Here is a 21,650-nt window from a genome sequence, read left to right as displayed (position 1 = left end):
CATTGAATGATCTCACCATTGCGTTCCTACTTCTTAAGAATGCACCATTTTGCTGCCATTTACACTTCTTAGGGTTTCATGTTGACAAATGACAGCAGCAGACTTCAGCAGCAAAACGCCAGCGAATGCCACATCTGGAATCGACCGGAGATATTTTGTTCACGTTCTTGCGGATGAAGTAAGGACGCAGGAACACACAGCTGTCGAATGAAGCAACTGACCGCACAAGTGTCCACTTACATCACCGTGATCTCTAAAATATTCTGATGAATTCAAACAGGCATGGCTGATGTGGCTGGATTTTGTAAGAGTTCGTATGACTGTCATAGGACGTTATAAGGAACGGTTCCACATAACAGGTCCAATCCCAGACAAGAGAAATAATGAGTAGTCAGGGGAACGATCGGGAGTGAAAACATGCAGAAGAATTTTCACAAATCACTGTGAATGTAGAAATAATGTAAAAATACTTCCACAAGACTGAAGATTTCCTTTCTTTGCTGCACGAAACCTAGTTGTATTGTTTCTGTGCCTCGCTAATAAATGACGTACTTTATGCTAACCACGTTCCTCGTCTAATGTTAGCTAAGTTAAACATACAAATTTAAAACTTTTTTTAACTTGGAGAGAAATAAAGCAAGAGCATAGTGGGAAATTTCTCAAGTGGGAAAATCAGGTCAAGGTGACTGGACAGGTCAAAACATCACTAATACGAGTGGGCGGGGCTTCCAAAGGGTGTTGAGTAATGGGCATACTGTATTCCAGATCATTCCAGATTTTTCATGGCTCAACTGCCATTTTTTAAGAAAGAAAAGAAAAATATATATAATTTAAGGGGATATCTTCTACCAACGGACAATTCATAATATATGAAGGTTGCCAGGTTTGCAAAAATCCACTGTTAATGGATCGTATCATTCAAATTTTTGGAACCATCATTGAAGCAGTACAGCGTTCAATGACCTACATGGAACACTTGAGGGTTCTCCGTTAAAAGTGCATATCAAGTTCCCTCAGGGTATAACTCCCTGAATGCTTGGACACTCCTGTGGTCAACATGAGTGCCTTTGTGTCTGATTTCCTGTACGGTGGAACAGAGAGTAGAGAAGAGGAAGTCAGTGGGCAGCTTGTTCCATTGTGCCCAAACGGATCCTGTGACGTAGTCGTTTTCCTCGAGGAGGCCACCGCTCCCTGCGTCACATCACAAGCCACTCATTATCTTTTATGACATAAAACGCAGCCGGGAGTCACTGTGCAATCCAGTGATCATTGAAATGACAGCTAAAGACTGGCCACCGAGGGATAGCCAGTGGGTGGGATTTATGTGGAATTCAATGAAACTGGAGAAGTACTATGGGTGCTCTAGTGAAGATGAGAGGTTAGAATGTTGAATTTGATAAGATGACCCCTGAGAGTTCTCAGACACTCTAGCGATGTCCAGGACAAGGGTTAACATGAAGAAGTGGATGGATTGATACAAAAAAACTTCAGAATTGAGAGTCAGAACAAAGGCCACACCCACTTCAACCTTAAATTTAAATATTTGTATCACTAAACAAATCCAGATCCACTCTCAATGCCTAACACTGCTCCAGTGAGCACCAGGAGTAGCTTGAACATCAACATCCTGGATGTTTTACTTATTAGACACTTGTCGAGAGACTCGATGGTATTGTCGCAGAGGTGGAATGATATTAAAAGCTCCTTTTTTCTTAATTTTGTTAACATGTTCAGGTAAATGGAGTGCACAGAGGCTCGGATCGGGACATGCTGAGCGATCAGGCTTCAGACTGTTTCTCCAGATCCGTTCTGCTTTATACATCACGAGCGAGGCTCCCCTGAACCCTCGGAGAGGTTTGGGGATTTAAAGGGGGGGGGGGGGCAAATCAGGCCGGGTAGGGACATGGAAACCCCTTTCTTTTGCCTCCTTTACTGTGGCAAAGCCCCACTTTATGGACCAGATGTTTGAATATTTCCTTTATGATGTTCTTGATTTAATAAAATGAATCCTGGTCTCGAAGGAATGAGTCATTGAACAGTCAGGGGAACTCTGACATTTATAGTGACACCACTGTTAAAGATATTTTTTTTTGCCATAATTAGCTGGAAGACGGAAACTTCAAGGATTAGGCAGGGGAGGGAATTCTGACCTTTGAGTATGCTTTAATGATCGAATGCAGATAGAAAAGAAAACGAACACACAAGGGCTTGCTTTTATTCTCCTTCTTTCTTCTTTTTTTGACCAGAAAACATCCTCTAGCTAAAAATATACACAAGCTGTAAGTTAGCAGCAGGACTTTTCTATAACATCTAGTCAAAGTACTGTTCATTAAAGTAAGTAAAAATGTAAAATGATTTTAAACATCTAGACAGAGTTTTTAGATTCTTTGGTGCTAGACAAAAGCGCTAAGTGTTTGTCACTTGCTAGGAAGCGATAATTGGTAAGATAGCTTAGCTTGATAGCTTTGTTGGAATTCAATTGATACCGGAGCTAATGATAGTCACAAGCAACTAGTTAGCATAAATTTTTCACCACATCAGCTAGTCATGCTACTGGTAAAAATCTTTCCACAAGGTTTAGGAGTGTGTTCAGGTCAGGCACTGATGTTGGATGAGAAGGTCTGGCTCACAGTCTCCGCTCTAATTCATCCCAAAGGTGTTCTATGGGGTTGAGGTCAGGACTCTGTGCAGGCCAGTCAAGTTCCTCCACACCAAACTCACTCATCCATGTCTTTATGGACCTTGCTTTGTGCACTGGTGTGCAGTCATGTTGGAACAGGAAGGGGTCATCCCCAAACTGTTCCTACAAAGTTGGGAGCATGAAATTGTCCAAAATGTCTTGGTATGAAGCTGAAGCATTAAGAGTTCCTTTCACTGGAACTAAGGGGCCGAGCCCAACCCCTGAAAAACAACACCTGAATTTAATGATTTAGAGGGGTGTCCCAAAACTTTTGGAAATATAGCATATGTGTTTAGTGCTAATCAAAAACGCTGTGTTTATCACTTGCTAGCATCATCCATAGTTGAGATCATAGTTGAGATAGCTTAGCTTGTTAGAAGAGCTAACATTGGGTAAAGACAACTTAAATCAAAATGTTGTTAGCTCACGTCTGTGATTAGATCATCCTGTTTGACCAGAAATGACACTGTAGCTAATAAAAACTGTTAGCTACAGTGTAAGTTAGCATGAGTTTTCTATAACATGAACTTGCCATGCCATATTAAATTAAAAAAAATGTTTAATCAAGTTCAGAATCTATGACGGCTAAGTTAAAATTGGTCAAGTTTTGTAATTTGCTAGTTAGCAATAATTTGTTAGCTGTCTTCGCTTGTCAGAATGCTGGCTGATTAAAGACAAATTTAAACCAAAACTGATTTCTTCCCCTCATTAGCTTCTGGTCTGTTTAAACAGAAATGATACTGGAGCTAATGATAATCACATTAATGACCTTTAGCATAACAACATGAACTAGCCTCACTAGGATTAATTTACTGTTAGCAGTCGCAGCGTTATATTCATCAACTCTTTCTTCTTTTTGTTTTCTTTTTTTACTTGTAGAACAACAATCTAAGCTACTGTACCTCCAAAGATTTACTGCTGGGCTGCCAGAGAATGTAACGAGTTCTCGATTTGTTTGGATGCTTTCCCCTGTGTGATGATTGACTTTTAAATTTCCGAGTGCTTATCAAAGCCTGTAATAAACACATCTGACACAGCGAGTGTTTCTTGGGCCAGTGTTGTCAGAGCAGAGACGTCTGTGAGCGATTTGTCCGTGTGGGCTCGCGGATGGCCGGTCGAGCACAGCTGCTCCCAAACGCATTAGCGTGAGCTGCCGCCCAGCTCGAAGACTTTCGCATGAGAAGCACTAAAGGTATTTTAATCAAAGCAAGATGCCCTTCTGGAAACTTGCACAGGGCAAAATGGTGCAGGACTAGCATGTTTGTCAGCCCCAAGCAGTTCTGTCAACAGCTTCATATGCTGCTCCTATGCAAAACTTTCACCTCAGAGTCGTGGTTTTTGGGTCAGCATCACTTCCCACACACACACACACACAGTAGCGTTTGGATCCGGCTGAATTCCTCAACTGCTCTGCAACAGGACGTCGGGTTCGAGCTCAGCAGAATGCAGGGGTCTTGTGCTTTGGCCCTAGCAATGAAATGTGACAAGTTCTTCAGGTCTCGGAGGGAGATCAGGTTACTGTCTGCCGCCGGGGGTCAGAGCTGGGGTCAGAACCGTAGAGTGTCTTCGTGACATCGCATCCTGCTTATTTAAGTTGAGGGGGAAAAAAGGGAAGATAAACACCAGAGCACTTTCACAAGAGTTTACCGACATGTGGAGAAGGCGATTGTTTTGTTTTTCCTCATGTGACATCATCATTAGCCTTTATTTTACCTCACTTTGAGATTATTATACAGATTGGTCAACTTGCTAGATGCCTACAAACTTGTGCTACACAATATAACTTAGAATGTTTGCTAAAGTGCTAGTAAACGTGGCCACTGGTTACGAATTCACATTACAATATTACAAAAGTTAGCAAAAATGTGGCTACAAATCGGAATAGCCAATAAACTATTCAGTAGAAAGTTAATAAGCCTGCTAGCAATTAGCCATAGCTACTAATATTTAGATTACTACTGATGTTAATCAGACAATAAAGTTGTGAGCTAGCAAACTTGGTACTAATTTAGATTATAATCGATGTTGTTAGCTTGCTAGCACAAGTAAGTACTAGTATTAATCACATAGTAATACAATGCTAACCAGTAAAACCAGTGCTAAAACCGTAGGTGGTATATTAAGATTAAAAAAAAAGATAGAAAGTTTGCTATTAGCAATGGTGCTTGCTCGCATGCTAGCAAACATAGGTACTGGTTTTAAAATCGCTTGGTGAACTTGGTTATCTTACAGAAAGGTTTAGCTAGCTTGCTTTGCTGAAGTTTACTTTATAACTACAGCTAGAGACATTGTAGCGAAAATTTAGCTGAAATTGCTAAGCTAATATATTGTGATAGTGAACATTGTATTTTGTTCTTAGCTGGATGTCAAGAACCAGAAAAAATCCTGGCTCTCTGATGTATTAGAGAAAAAGTAAACAACATGGGGGAATGTGTGTGTGTGTGTGACCTCCATTTCACCTGCAATCCAAGCATTCAGTAGTCGGCTGTAACACAGAGGCTTACTCTGGGCTCCACTCGTCTTACTTGCGTCCTTCAAAAGAGAGATTTTCTGCTCCGATTGCGGTTAAGAGTCTGAGGTAAAGATAAGCGACGACGTGCGTATTTCAGAGCAATTATCCCTGAAACTCTCCTGAGATGAAACTACTTACAATGTGTTGTGTGTTTTCATGTATTTCTTGAGTAAAGATGATGAATCTGTGTTACATCAACATGGTTAGCAGGAGACGTTTCAGGAACTGGATGCTTTATCGTCGTAGCTGCTGGAGGTGGTCAGCCTGTCCAGTGAAACTAGCTAATCTGCTAAATGGCATTCCATACATTCCCTCCTGCTATGTGAAGGAGTTTCATCACTTATCTTAATGACAACGGAGCTGGAAAGAGTCACTCTGATAGCCATCAGTTCATGGCCTGTACCGATGTTCAGCTAGACCATTCAGTCATGAAATTCAGACGTCTTTCATTGTAACCTGCCATTAAACAGCTGACCACATGTTTATAACAGCTGTCCATGTTTATAGTGACAAGTCAAGACATGGAAGAGAAGCATGGACGCAAACACAAAGGCTAAGAAAAAAATAAGTAGGTGAGAAACAAGAACACAATGACCAAGGTTATACACATAGATCAAGGACACACACTGATCAAGGACACACAATGACCAAGGACACACACACAATGACCAAGGGCACACACAATGTTCAAGAACATACAATGACCAAGGACATGCAATGATCAAGGACACACACAATGACCAAGGACACACAATGAACAAAGACTTGCAATGGCCAAAAACAAACAATGACCAAAGACATGTAATGATCAGGAATACACAATGACCAAAGACACACAATAACTAAGGACATGCAATGACCAAGGCCAAACAATGACCAAGAACATGCAATGACCAAAGATACACAATGACCAAGGACACACATTGACCAAAGATACACAATGTCCAAGGACACACACTGACCAAGGACAAACAATAACCAACAGCATACAATGACCAAAGACACACAATGAGCAAAAACAATGACCAAGAATGAACAATGACCAAAGACACACTCAATGACCAAGAACACACAATGACCAAGGTCACAATAACAAAGTACACAAAAAGACCAAAAACACACTAAATGACCAACTAATAAACCTCCAGTAATATTAATTCATATTTAGGAAATTTATCCGTGTAATGATTCAGAAAAGCGTTTTTTTTTCCTAGTCCTGGATCATCCTAATCCCAAAGAAGGTATGGGAGAGTGTATTAAAGCGGATAACACCGGACCGTGTGGTAAATCCTATAACACCCCAGAATCCTTCGCTCTTATATGAGACGGGAAAATCCCCGGCATAAAGGCTTAAATGTCTTTACTTTAATGTTTATACCACAGAGCTGCTGAATACTCAAATCTGATTGGTCCAGATCTGGTTTTCGTTCCAGATGTGTAATCGTAGTCTTGTGTTAACACGGTTAATATTACACACACACACACACACTATAACACATTATAAACACTACAAATTCTTAAGGTCCTGAGCTTCTGCTTTCAAATGAGCTTCATATTAACTACCACTGTGGAGTGGAACCTGACAAAGATGCTCAGTGATCTACATGGACACTATAAAACAGGGGTAAACTCCATTTTTTGGCTTCTAGGGAAATAGAGTTAAAGATGAGGTGGAAGCACAAAAAAACACATGAGGTGTAGAGTATAAGTACATGGTGTAATTCTAGTTTTAGGAGACTTTAGTAAGAAATAACACCACTACAGCAGGAACAGCTAAGCTTTATTTTCCCGCTGTGCTGGTATTGTGTTGTGAGCCAGAAAGCGAAGAGGTCGATCCAAGTGAGCCAAGCCAGAATGACATCACACAGGATTTTGCATGAGCTATGTCGAGCTGGGAATGTGAAACTTCATTTGTGCATGACAGATTAAGTGTGCTGCTACAAAAACGCAGCTTATCGTAGGTTTACGCCTCTGAAAGGGTTGAGTGATGAGAGGTTTTTAAGAAAAGCAAAAAAAAAAACGTTTCCTTTCTCCACCCTGCAGTCGGATGGAAGGGTTAACGTTCAGGAGGAATGGGATCCGGAGACGGGTGGCGTGTCTGAATTCTTCATCATACCTGTCTGGAATACTAATTTACAGCCCATAATGCACTGCAGACAGGCTTAGAGGAGGACGATAAAACCAGAGGCTTAATGAGAAGTCTTTGAGCTGGAGTATTTTTTATTTGTTTTTGGTAGTTGTGGTTGTTAGAGTTAGTGTGATATGAATAAAAGTTCAGGTTGTTCTTGTTGCGATCCAGTTTTGACCAAATGAGTTAAAAAAAAAAGCAGCTAACTTAAGGCTAATTTTTGAGACTAGAGTCAAACTCGACTTGACTCTGAATCGACTCAAGAGTCAAATCATAAGAAGTGAATCAAAGATTTGTGTTTTAGTTTGCAGAATGTTTTATTTTGTACGAGCTCATAAACTAAGCCAAAGGACCAAACTGTAGCCCTGTACATATTTCATTTCATTGTCTGTACCACTTATCCGATCTAAGTGGTGGGAGCCTGTGCCTATCTCAGGAGTCATCGAGCATTAAGGCAGGATACACCCTGGATGGAGTGCCAACCCATAACAGGGCACACACACACACACACACACACACACACACACACACTCATTCAAGCAGTCACACACTACGGGCAATTTAGAGATTCCAGTCAGCTTAGAAGCATGTCTTTGGACTGTGGAAGGAAACCGGAAACCCACCTGGCACAGGGAGAACATGCAAACTCCACACACACAGTGAGCAGGTGCAGGACTCAAACCCAGGACACTGGAGGTGTGACGCGAACGTGCTAACCACTGAGCCACCATGCAGCCTATACCCTGTACATATGTACAATATATTGCCAAAAGTTTTGGGACACCCCTCCAAATCATTGAATTCAGGTGTTGTTTTTCAGGGGTTGGGCTCGGCCCCTTAGTTCCAGTAAAAGGAACTCTTAATGCTTCAGCTTCATACCAAGACATTTTGGACAATTTCATGCTCCCAACTTTGTGGGAAGAAAACTTTGGGGATGACCCCTTCCTGTTCCAATTTGACCATCCACTAGTGCACAAAGCAAGGTTCAGAAAGACATGGATGATAGAAAACCTTTGGGATGAATTAGAGTGGAGACTGTGAGCCAGACCTTCTCGTCCAACATCAGTGCCTGACCTCATAAATGCGCTTCTAGAGAGGAATGGTCAAAAATTTCCATAAAGACACTCCTAAACCTCGTGGAAAACCTTCCCAGAAGAGTTGAAGCTGTTATAGCTGCAAAGGGTGGGACAACTCCATATTACATTCATGTGCATGTACAGTAAAAGCAGATGTCCCAAAACTTTTGGCAATATAGTGTATGTCAATTGATGTACACTGAAGAACAACATAAACCCTGGACTGAACACACAAAATTGTATAAAATAGCTAGTTCTCTTTTATTATGCATGAGCTCATGCTAATTTTTGTAATTTCTCAAGAACCTGGTAAAGGTTTGCTAATCGTTTTCCACCACGGTATTTTTTTATGAGGACGTTTTCATCCTTACCCGCCACCATTGCTCTCTTTTTGAGTCGTTTACGTGCTACAAATGATTTGAAAGCACCCTTAATCTTCTCAGTTACTAGCTTTGTTCTTTAAAGTCTTTAAAACCTTGATTATTCTTTTTAGCCCAGAGGCTTCCAATTTTCTTTGTCAGCTGAATCCCTTTAGCCTGCATTACTTATCTTAATTAGTCCAGGAGACTTTATGTAAGCTAACATTTACGTGAAACTATTGCAATGAATGGCAAGATTTGTTTCTTTGCAGTTTATGACTAACTTTTATGTGCTAATTTTTATTTTAATGTGATGTTGAGACTTCTCACACAGTCTTAGGAAACTGCTCCAATGGCACCACACATGCCTGGTTGGAAAAGCCTTCTTTAGACAACATGAAACAGTTTTCCTTTCTATTGAATATGCAAATTAGAAATTAGCCACTCCACGGAGCATACACACTGGAGATACATGACCTGCATTTTGGACACATGGAAGATGATAGGCTGTTATATTTTATGATGCAATAACACCGGCATAAATTCAGCACAAACTCAGATTTTCCACCATTGCTGAATCAGTCAGTTTTTCCTGAAGAACATGTTTAAGATGTCTTCGAGTACTATCCAGATGCTCAAACAGCATTAGCCAAGGCTCTTGTATGAGACATGCTGCTCATTTCCTGTAAATCGAGGCTCTCAGTAGGAAACTTAAGTTAACAGGTCAGAACTCTCGGCTTGTTTAAGGTCATTAGGGGCTTGATGGTAGCTTTGAGGACGTTTGTACCACTGAAAAGGGATTAGCAGGATCTTAATTGACAGTACTTCCTGTCAGAATTTATTCAATGAGGTGAATTACGGTCATCCTTTAGTGAGAACCCCAACATGGTGCTTTTTGTTGTTGCCCTAAAAAGGGGCTCCAGGCAACAATTTTATAACATACTCCAAACAATATATCCCCCATAATGTTACGCTTTGATTCTCCAGCCTGGCTTTGTTTTTAACTTGTTATTGTTTCCAAGACGCCAGGGTGGACTAGCATGCTGAAAATAAAGGCGACTGCACGCTCCCTTGGGGTCGAGAAAAACCTCGCAGTAATTGCATTTCAGGAGTCGCTTTAGAAGCTGCGGCCTGGTCGAGCTGAGAGAAAGAGCAGCGTCGTAGCGTGTGAGGGTCGGAGCGACGGTAACCACATCCACTTCTCCTCCAGCATCAGCAGTGGTGGCAGCGAAAGTGTAACTGGGTTAAGACTCGTCTGCCAGCTGCAGTCAGTATTCACGTCAGCATGTCGTCCCACACGCTGGCTACAATACACACCTCGGTGAATTGCAGCACCATGCTTCCTTACACTCGAAACTATAGGTTACGTCTGTTCCCGTTCACATTTCTAAAGCTGTGTGGTTTTGTCTGCTGTCTTTTTGACAGGCACAATAATGCACTCGGATATCTGTATTTAACATTTCTGGTCATGTTCTGGCTTTTACATTTAGACTTCACGGCCTTGTTTCTTATCTCTGGTCCTGTTTAAAATGTATTAAACAGTCTACCGGAGTGGGCTTGCCTAGCATGACTGCTGTTTTTATAGCGATGTGGTTTCCATATGGGGACGCTCTGTGGCACTGAACTGGAAACCCAGCCACCAACATGCCAGCGTGCCACATGATGGGAAACACTACTTACTGAGACAAAACAAGCTTCCTCACTAAATCCAAATGCTTTCCGTTTTTATTATTATAACTGTTGGGGACAAAAAACATCTGCCGCAGAGAACAATATTGTGGCTATGTGCACGGAAATAGTAGTTTAGAGATCTTCTTGAGATCCAGCTACAAGGAAAGTATAAGCCAAATGTCTGTGTCCACTACTGAGAAATGTTTTTATTTCATTAATCAATTAGCCATGACCTCATTTAAGACTTTTTTTGGTCTGCATTGGGATTTTTTAAAGCTGTTCAATGATATAAAAAAATATTTAATATAAAAAAATATCCTATTCTATTAGCACATTACTAGCTTAATTTATTAAAAGTTGTTGTCATACGTTTAGTTTTAATAGTCACTACACACAGAGCTGTCTGATATTTAGATTAAATAACACACAGTGAATGGTTGTAGGAAAATAATCAACAACGACTTGGTATAATGAAGCAGAGTTACTGTTACCATGGCAACATTGTATGTCTTTTTTATGTATCCTTCCACAATATCTGCAAAACAAGTTAGTTCCAAGGTAGTCGGGTTATAACGTTCTCTCAACAGACTCTCTTTTTGTTTTTTCTTGTAGTATAATTAATAACACAAAAATGCAGCTTGTCTTGTTGCCATGAAACCATAAAGAGCAATGTCCTTTATCATGAAGAATTTTCCTGTGTCAGAAAACTTGCTGGAGACTCCTTAGATAAACATATCCTTACGGAAAACTTAACCATATCGAAAAAGTTTTTAAATAACAATAAATAGTTATTAATATAACAATTCAGTCCATTAACATAAACTTGTAGTCAGTGCTGCTGTCATAGAAAATTACTCCAGACCTTCTGACCAATCAGATTTGAGAATTCAACAGCTTTGTGGTATAATGCCTTCAGATAAAGTTGAATGATTTATAAATAGAATTTGCATTAACAATCTTTAAAGATCCTGGTCATAGTCCTTCGCTTTTTAAACCCAGCTAAGCATAGACGGTTTTAAGGTATTCAGTAACAAACCTTTCATTTCCGCCTCACACACTGGACAGCAGTGTCCATTGTGGGGTTTTTTTTTTTTTTTTTTAAAAAAAAAAGCTTGGTCAGTGTGGCCAGCTGAGGAGACGTGAATGGAGTGGACAGGGCTGGCAGGCTCAGGAAACATAGCGCCAGTCTTTGGAGATTAATGTTGGTGTGTATGGCTTCCGTACAGCCCACAGTGAACTGGTGGCATTTCCTGAAAGCATTAGTAAACGACAAAGACCAGCAAGTAGGTGGCGAGGACAGCTCATAGATTTACTGAGGAAATGACTCAAGAGGACAAGAGCCAACATTGGCTTGAATTATTTCAACAACTTGTCTCTTGTACATAATGGATTTCAGAGAGGTGAACCTCCTGATCCCACTCTTTTACTCCATCCCGATGGTATTTAGGCCTTGTGTTTTGGGGAGTAACTGAGGAGCCTGACAGCCTGAGGGAAGAAGATGTTACACAAAAGCATCAGATGCTCCAGTACCTTCTGCCAGATGGCAGAGGAGAAACATTTCTGTCAGAGATGTGGAAAAGGTCATCCACAATGCTGTTAGCTGTACTAAACACCACCTTATGGTTGAAGTGTCTGTGATGAATGTCTTCGATGAAGAAGAAAAAGGCCAGGATGATGTTCTCATTATCCAAGCCACCATTTTGCAGTCTGAGCTGTTCGCTAAAGTTCTCTAAGGTATATATAGAAACAACTTATGAAACAGAAGGGCCAAATAGCTATTTTTGTTGGAGATATTGATATACGGTAAGGTGTACAGGTTCTTCTTCTTTTAGGGGGAATTTTTTCCTGATTTGTGTCATGGCCAATTCCCACTTATCTCTCTCGATCAGATGACAGCTATCATCCAGGGATGATGAAGGCTAGCATGTGCTTCCTCCACATGAAGCCAGTCATGGGGCAAGTAGTATTTGATTCCAGCCAAATTTGGTGCAGTTGTCATTTTATTCTGACGCTGTTGTCTGGTCTTTGCTGGGACTCTTTTAATGTCTTTAATGCCTGGTCATTGGAAAAAGGGGAGGAAGTGTTTAATCTGGAATTTACCTTTGGTATCTCCAAGGTGATCAGGTTGCTTTGCCTTTCTGAAGATGTGAGGTACCATGGTTCTTACTGTCCTTAAGGTTCTCTTTGAGCTTTGGTAGCTGTATGAGGTAATAGTCATGGAGACCATCACTTGTTGATATAGTAGGCTTTCAGGCAAATAGCTCTCTTCGGGATCGTATACATAGTATCTGTCTTACTCCCGTTAATCTCTTCCCCTTTCTTTTTCTCTCTCCTCAGACTCGGACGTGAGTATGCGCACTCTGAGTACGCCCAGTCCTGCTCTCATCCTTCCTCGCTCTTCGCCGGCCTTCTTCAATGGCTCCTCGTTGTCCTTTGCACCTGAGACTGTTGGTCTCACTTACCCTCAGCGTGGTATGTGCCAATCCAAAGACCATCATCAGGGGGCACCTATCGACATGCTGCCTGACCACGCCTTTCTGCAGATCTTCGCCCATCTACCCACCAACCAGCTGTGCCGTTGCGCCCGCGTATGCCGACGATGGTATAACCTGGCGTGGGACCCCCGGCTCTGGAGGACAGTGCGTCTGACTGGTGATGTGGCACACGTGGACCGGGCGTTGCGGGTGCTTACGCGTCGTCTATGTCAGGATACACCAAACGTATGTTTAACCGTGGAGATGGTGGTGTTGAATGGCTGTCGCAGACTTACCGACCGTGGCCTTTACACGGTAGCACAGTGCTGCCTCGAGCTGCGGCGCCTCGATCTGGCCGGCTGCTACAACGTGTCCAATGAGGCTGTGTTCGAAGTTGTCTCACGATGCCCTAACCTGGAGCACCTGGATGTCTCAGGTAATTATGTCATAAGGTCTGTTTTGCGCTTTTTTGTGTCTTAGTGTCAGATTTTGTTGTCCTTGTATTACCTTTGAAGTTAGCTTCTTCGGTCTTTGAAATAAAAAATAAACTGCTAGGTCCTTCTCTTCCCTAATCTTAGCCACTGTGTCTGCTTGTAGGAGTGAATGTATCCATCAAACACACATCACACACGCTCATGGGACTCGTTTAATGTCTCTATAGTCCTTGATGTCTTTTTGTGGCAAGAAATTACATGTTCTAAGAGTTTGGGGATTTACAGATGTCTTTGAGTGAAAACCTAGAGGAAAGTTACTTACACAAGAAAAAAGCAGGGCATGTGGATAATCAGCTTCCCACAGAGACAGAACAAAACAACTAAAAGAATGTCTGCTTAAGCTGTCTAGAATGATAGAAGGCTCTGTTTATATGTTTGATCCTCACATAAATTCTTGTAATTAAAGAGAATAACATTATTAACAAACTGTTCTCAAGGTCCTTTTAACTCAGTTTGAAATTCCTTGAAGCTGATAAGGCAGGAATGCAACCGTGTAAAATCAGTAATATTTTACTAACTTACTGACCCTTACTGACTTACTGACGGCAACCCTATTATTGTGCTGACTCAACTGTCTCTGTGAGTCACCCAAACACAGAGACCCAAACACAGTCTGGCCTAAACACTGAATAACGGTAATCATAACACATCTTCACTCAAATGCAGCTTCACCACAAGACCTTTCATACAGGTTTGTCTTCTGACCAAACTTTCACTTTTAAATATTTATAGAGTCCTATAGTCACATACTACCTGGTCCAAATATAGCCTGAGTGACATACTACCTGGTCCAAATATAGCCTGAGTCACATACTACCTGGTCCAAATATAGCCTGAGTCACATACTACCTGGGTCAAATATAGCCTCAGTCACATACTACCTGGTCCAAATATAACCTGAGTCACATACTACCTGGTCCAAATATAGCCTGAGTCACATACTACCTGGTCCAAATATAGCCTGAGTCACATACTACCTGGGTCAAATATAGCCTCAGTCACATACTACCTGGTCCAAATATAACCTGAGTCACATACTACCTGGTCCAAATATAGCCTGAGTCACATACTACCTGGGTCAAATATAGCCTGAATCACATACTACCTGGTCCAAATATAGCCTGAGTCACATACTACCTGGTCCAAATATAGCCTGAGTCACATACTACCTGGTCCAAATATAGCCTGAGTCATATACTACCTGGGTCAAATATAGCCTGAGTCACATACTACCTGGGTCAAATATAGCCTCAGTCACATACTACCTGGTCCAAATATAGCCTGAGTCACATACTACCTGGGTCAAATATAGCCTCAGTCACATACTACCTGGGTCAATATAGCCTGAGTCACATACTACCTGGGTCAAATATAGCCTCAGTCACATACTACCTGGTCCAAATATAGCCTGAGTCACATACTACCTGGTCCAAATATAGCCTGAGTCACATACTACCTGGTCCAAATATAGCCTGAGTCACATACTACCTGGGTCAAATATAGCCTCAGTCACATACTACCTGGTCCAAATATAACCTGAGTCACATACTACCTGGTCCAAATATAGCCTGAGTCACATACTACCTGGGTCAAATATAGCCTGAGTCACATACTACCTGGTCCAAATATAGCCTGAGTCACATACTACCTGGGTCAAATATAGCCTCAGTCACATACTACCTGGTCCAAATATAACCTGAGTCACATACTACCTGGTCCAAATATAGCCTGAGTCACATACTACCTGGGTCAAATATAGCCTGAGTCACATACTACCTGGGTCAAATATAGCCTCAGTCACATACTACCTGGGTCAAATATAGCCTCAGTCACATACTACCTGGGTCAAATATAGCCTCAGTCACATACTACCTGGTCCAAATATAGCCTGAGTCACATACTACCTGGTCCAAATATAGCCTGAGTCACATACTACCTGGGTCAAATATAGCCTCAGTCACATACTACCTGGGTCAAATATAGCCTCAGTCACATACTACCTGGGTCAAATATAGCCTCAGTCACATACTACCTGGTCCAAATATAGCCTGAGTCACATACTACCTGGTCCAAATATAGCCTGAGTCACATACTACCTGGGTCAAATATAGCCTCAGTCACATACTACCTGGGTCAAATATAGCCTCAGTCACATACTACCTGGGTCAAATATAGCCTCAGTCACATACTACCTGGTCCAAATATAGCCTGAGTCACATACTACCTGGGTCAAATATAGCCTCAGTCACATACTACCTGGTCCAAATATAACCTGAGTCACATACTACCTGGTCCAAATATAGCCTGAGTCACATACTACCTGGGTCAAATATAGCCTGAGTCACATACTACCTGGTCCAAATATAGCCTGAGTCACATACTACCTGGGTCAAATATAGCCTCAGTCACATACTACCTGGTCCAAATATAACCTGAGTCACATACTACCTGGTCCAAATATAGCCTGAGTCACATACTACCTGGGTCAAATATAGCCTGAGTCACATACTACCTGGGTCAAATATAGCCTCAGTCACATACTACCTGGGTCAAATATAGCCTCAGTCACATACTACCTGGGTCAAATATAGCCTCAGTCACATACTACCTGGGTCAAATATAGCCTCAGTCACATACTACCTGGTCCAAATATAGCCTGAGTCACATACTACCTGGGTCAAATATAGCCTCAGTCACATACTACCTGGGTCAAATATAGCCTCAGTCACATACTACCTGGGTCAATATAGCCTGAGTCACATACTACCTGGTCCAAATATAACCTGAGTCACATACTACCTGGTCCAAATATAGCCTGAGTCACATACTACCTGGGTCAAATATAGCCTGAGTCACATACTACCTGGTCCAAATATAGCCTGAGTCACATACTACCTGGTCCAAATATAGCCTGAGTCACATACTACCTGGGTCAAATATAGCCTGAGTCACATACTACCTGGGTCAAATATAGCCTGAGTCACATACTACCTGGTCCAAATATAGCCTGAGTCACATACTACCTGGTCCAAATATAGCCTGAGTCACATACTACCTGGGTCAAATATAGCCTCAGTCACATACTACCTGGTCCAAATATAGCCTGAGTCACATACTACCTGGTCCAAATATAGCCTGAGTCACATACTACCTGGGTCAAATATAGCCTGAGTCACATACTACCTGGTCCAAATATAGCCTGAGTCACATACTACCTGGTCCAAATATAGCCTGAGTCACATACTACCTGGTCCAAATATAACCTGAGTCACATACTACCTGGTCCAAATATAGCCTGAGTCACATACTACCTGGTCCAAATATAGCCTGAGTCACATACTACCTGGGTCAAATATAGCCTGAGTCACATACTACCTGGTCCAAATATAGCCTGAGTCACATACTACCTGGTCCAAATATAGCCTGAGTCACATACTACCTGGTCCAAATATAACCTGAGTCACATACTACCTGGGTCAAATATAGCCTGAGTCACATACTACCTGGTCCAAATATAACCTGAGTCACATACTACCTGGTCCAAATATAGCCTGAGTCACATACTACCTGGGTCAAATATAGCCTGAGTCACATACTACCTGGTCCAAATATAGCCTGAGTCACATACTACCTGGGTCAAATATAGCCTCAGTCACATACTACCTGGGTCAAATATAGCCTCAGTCACATACTACCTGGGTCAAATATAGCCTCAGTCACATACTACCTGGTCCAAATATAGCCTGAGTCACATACTACCTGGTCCAAATATAGCCTGAGTCACATACTACCTGGGTCAAATATAGCCTCAGTCACATACTACCTGGGTCAAATATAGCCTCAGTCACATACTACCTGGGTCAAATATAGCCTCAGTCACATACTACCTGGTCCAAATATAGCCTGAGTCACATACTACCTGGGTCAAATATAGCCTCAGTCACATACTACCTGGGTCAAATATAGCCTCAGTCACATACTACCTGGGTCAATATAGCCTGAGTCACATACTACCTGGGTCAAATATAGCCTCAGTCACATACTACCTGGGTCAAATATAGCCTCAGTCACATACTACCTGGTCCAAATATGGCCTGAGTCAAATACTACCTGGGCCAAATGTAGTCCATGTCAAATACTACCTGGGCCAAATATAGCCTTATTCAAATACTATCTGGTCCAAATACAGCGTGAGACATACTACCCGGACCAAATATAGTCCATGTTAAATACTACCATGGCCAAATATAGCCCAAGTCAAATAGTACTAGGGCCAAATATAGCCTGAATTAGATGCTATCTGTGCATGTCAAATACTACCTTGGCTAAATGTAGACTTAGTCAAATACTACCTGGCCAAATGTAACCTGAACCAAACACCACCTTGGTCTAATTATGGCCTGACTCAAATGCTACCTGGACCAAACACAGCCAGATTATAATCTAATCTGGACCACATACAGAACAGATCAAAATCTGTCTGTCTCAAATATGACTCAAATCAAATCCTATCCAGTCTGACAGTTTGAGTGTGTCTAGCACATGATGAACACTATACAAAATGTATCTTGACCTAAACACATCCTGATACAAAGCACTGCTTCACCAAACCGAATCTGACTCAAGTTTAAAAACAGCTACGTGACACGCAGCCAAAAAAGAGTCTGCTCCAAACAAATCAGCGTTTCTGCTCCATTTCCTGCTCATCATGGACGACAGCTGCAGGCGTCTTTCTTACTGATAGATTATTCTGAAATATCCGTGACTTCCTCTCGGACCTGGGAAATATATTAATAGCTCTTTCCGTCCGGCATGCTCTATTCTCCGAGAGGAAAATAAGCCTGCGCACCACCGTGACCTCTGACCTGAAGGTGCTTTGGGATGGTCTGCTCTGCTCATTAAGTGAATTGACTCATTTAAAATTTCTCACTTGAATGATTTTGTGATGAAGAGAAATAAAATCCAGCTTGACTTGCTTCCGTTTTGTTTTTTTGGCTGCAGTGTGCTGCAGAACAACTGTCAACTTTATCTTTTCTTATTTATTAGATTTTGTTACAGTCACGGTTCGGGTAAATCCTCCAGGCCATCCATCTTTCATTTGGAGACTTGCAGCAATATCTAATGACTCTAAAGATGCAGTTTATAATCCCTGCATGGTCAGAAATTCAGAAAATCTTCCTCCTCCTCTTTCAAACCCCTTCCTGGTGTTTTATTTCAGACTTCCTGCACTTCCTGTCGGAGTGCGAGGAACAAGTGGCGTCATTTCCACGAGTTCACGTTCTCCCCGAGAACAAACGCAGCACGGCGCCCTCTATCGAACAACACAGTTTTAACCCTGGCTGAGAGACAGGCTACCGCCTCCCCTCCCCTCCCCTCCCAATGCCCTTCATCCCCCTCATCTTAACCTACAAAAAAATAACTCCTTTCAGATGTTTCTCTTCTCGAACTCCTCTTAAAGGCAAATTTTTTGAACACAAAAAATCCTTAACCCTTGTTGGGCTTCGCGTAATCCACTCCTGACTGAACTTTTCGACTCAGACAGATTTCATACGGTGCATTAAAAGTGAAACGATGCAGAGGTGGCTGCTGTCTCACGGCGCATGTATTACATTATGGCTTCCCGTCAATAGCCTCCGGTGATTTGTGTACGCAATGAAGGACTCAAACTGAAACATCTGGAATATTCCGACCTGATTATGAAAGCTAATTCAGCCCTGAACAAACCCAGATTGCAGAAGAGGTGGGATCTATGGTTTCCTTCCTAACAAACCTCGTCTGACACAAACCGTCTGGAAGCGGGGTGAAGTTTTCCTTTCAGCCGCTTCAATAAGCCGGAACGATGACTATATTAATCACAGATCACAAATAACTCCATGTTCTCGATGTTTAATGGTTACTTGCTGTAGTTAGCAGGTTTTGGGCTGAAGTGCTCCTTTTAATGCTTATGCTCTTATCAGGTTTTACTTAAACTGGTACAATGTTTTAAATTATTCTTTTTTATCTTGCTTGGTTTATATAACAAATTAACAAGGATTTAGTATCAGGTTAAAAACCTTTCCTTTCAATACAGTTGATCAGCTAAGATATGCAAATTTTTTATCATCACGTATTTATCTCTGTATATTGTACTGTGTGGAGTCTGAAGGATGGATGTGTGTGCTTTATTAGAGTGAAGATAATAACAGCAGTCGTAGTCCCTAGGCGACATTGTTGGTGACAATAAACTGGAATTCGTAACCAAAGAGGAAAACGCATGAGACTTGACTTTGAAACACAGAAACAGCAGGGAATATGTAAACAAACGAACTGAACTAAACACACAACAGGTGCACACAATAGAATAGCAAATTACTGACAGGACAGAAGCAAAGGAACTTATAGAACAAGTAGAACGTCTACGTCGTGAGCCCAGAGGGAAAATTCTTCCTGTTTAATTCATTTCCTACCATCTGTATTCATGTGTTCAGAATTCATTTATTTATGAAAGACCGTTCCTAATGATCTGTTCTCTGTGCAGGATGCTCGAAGGTGACGTGCATCAGTCTGACACGTGAAGCATCCATCAAACTTTCACCTCTCCACGGCCAGCAGATCTCCATCCGCTACCTGGACATGAGCGATTGCTTTGCTCTGGAGGACGAGGGTCTGCACATCATCGCGGCTCACTGCACACAGCTCACGCACCTGTATCTGCGCCGCTGCGTGCGCCTGACCGATGAGGGTCTGCGTTTCCTCATCATCTACTGCCCGGTGGTGCGTGAGCTGAGCGTTAGTGACTGCCGCTTCATCAGCGACTTCGGGCTGCGCGAGATCGCCAAGCTGGAGGGTCACCTGCGCTACCTGAGCATAGCTCACTGCGTCCGCATCACTGACGTCGGAGTGCGCTACATCGCTAAGTACTGCTCCAGGTTACGTTATCTGAACGCCCGAGGCTGCGAGGGCCTCACGGACCACGGCATCGAGCACCTGGCCAAGAGCTGTCCCAAGCTCAAGAGCCTGGACATCGGGAAGTGCCCGCTGGTGTCGGATGCCGGGTTGGAGGTACTCGCACTCAATTGCTTCAATCTGAAGCGCCTGAGCCTGAAGGCATGCGAGAGCATCACGGGCCGCGGGCTACAGGTGGTGGCGGCCAACTGTTTCGACCTGCAGCTGCTTAACGTGCAGGACTGCGATGTGTCGCTCGACGCTCTGCGCTTCGTCAAGCGCCACTGCAAGCGATGCATCATCGAACACACCAACCCCGCCTTCTTCTGAAAGCTACCCAAAATTGACAGACTGATACACAAGAACATGTCCGTTTTTTTTCTTTTTTATTTTTTATAAAATCTCCATGCAGCTATGACGACAATCTCATATACATCCTGCTAACAAGCTCTGTTTCTATTCATTGTTAGCAATTCTAGCACTTTGGGGTTCCAGGAAGTAAGGTCTGTATACACTAAGATGACGTATGTACACCGATCAGGCATAACATTATGACCCCTTACAAGCGAAGTGAATAAGACTGATGATCTCCTCATCATGGCACCTGTTAGTGGGTGGGATATCTTAGGCAGCAAGTCAACATTTTGTCCTCAAAGTTGAAAGCAGGAAAAATGGACAAGCGTAAGGATTTGAGCCTGAGTTTAACGAAGGACCAAATTGTGATGGCTAGACCACTGGATCAGAGCATCTCCAAAACTGCAGCTCTTGTGGGGTGTTCCCGGTCTGCAGTGGTCAGTATCTATCAAAAATGGTCCAAGGAAGGAACAGTGATGAACCGGAGACAGGGTCATGGGCGGTCAAGGCTCATTGATGCACGTGGGGAGAGAAGGCTGGCCCGTGTGATCCGATCCAACAGACGAGCTACTGTTGATCAAACTGCTGAAGACGTTAATGCTGGTTCTGATAGAAAGGGGTCAGAACAGTGCAGGACCAACACAAAATTAGGCATGCGGTCATAATGTTATGCCAGATCGGTGAACATCTACTTGCCAAAGCTCGATCAGATCATCTTGATTACTCTCACTACAGATCTCTGGATTGAATATTAACAGAATTAGCTTAATGTATGCAGACCTTCAGAGATTTTCTATGCAAAGGTTCCTCCTTACCGCAAATGTAGTCCGTCAGCGAGAGATGTGGTTGCTTTCTGGTATTTAGTTTCACACTGAAACTCTTCAGCTAACGATATTCAGTCATGCTGCTGTGGTTGAGGACACAGTGTGACTTAGCGATTAGCAAACATTGTGGAGATGAATTCCGGGAAACTCTGGC

At 42.4% G+C, this 21,650-nt stretch overlaps 1 protein-coding gene across 2 annotated transcripts in view; it reads left to right on the top strand.

The window, feature by feature from the left end:
• fbxl7 (F-box and leucine-rich repeat protein 7) overlaps positions 1–21,650 on the top strand; it is a 46,308-nt gene that overhangs the window by 24,172 nt on the left and 486 nt on the right. For both annotated transcript variants that reach the window (XM_058419014.1, XM_058419013.1), the window contains 2 exons: positions 12,764–13,336; positions 19,912–21,650. The exon at positions 19,912–21,650 is cut by the window's right edge and continues 486 nt beyond it. In XM_058419014.1, the coding sequence (XP_058274997.1) occupies positions 12,764–13,336; positions 19,912–20,648 (1,310 nt within the window). In that variant the 3' untranslated portion in view covers positions 20,649–21,650. The remainder of the gene's footprint in view (positions 1–12,763; positions 13,337–19,911) is intronic.

This window comes from Hemibagrus wyckioides, linkage group LG20 (assembly GCF_019097595.1).
Source record: "Hemibagrus wyckioides isolate EC202008001 linkage group LG20, SWU_Hwy_1.0, whole genome shotgun sequence".
NCBI classification, from domain to species: Eukaryota; Metazoa; Chordata; class Actinopteri; order Siluriformes; family Bagridae; genus Hemibagrus; species Hemibagrus wyckioides.
Note: the sequence above shows the minus strand (reverse complement) of the source record. Positions and strands in the feature narration are given on the sequence as shown.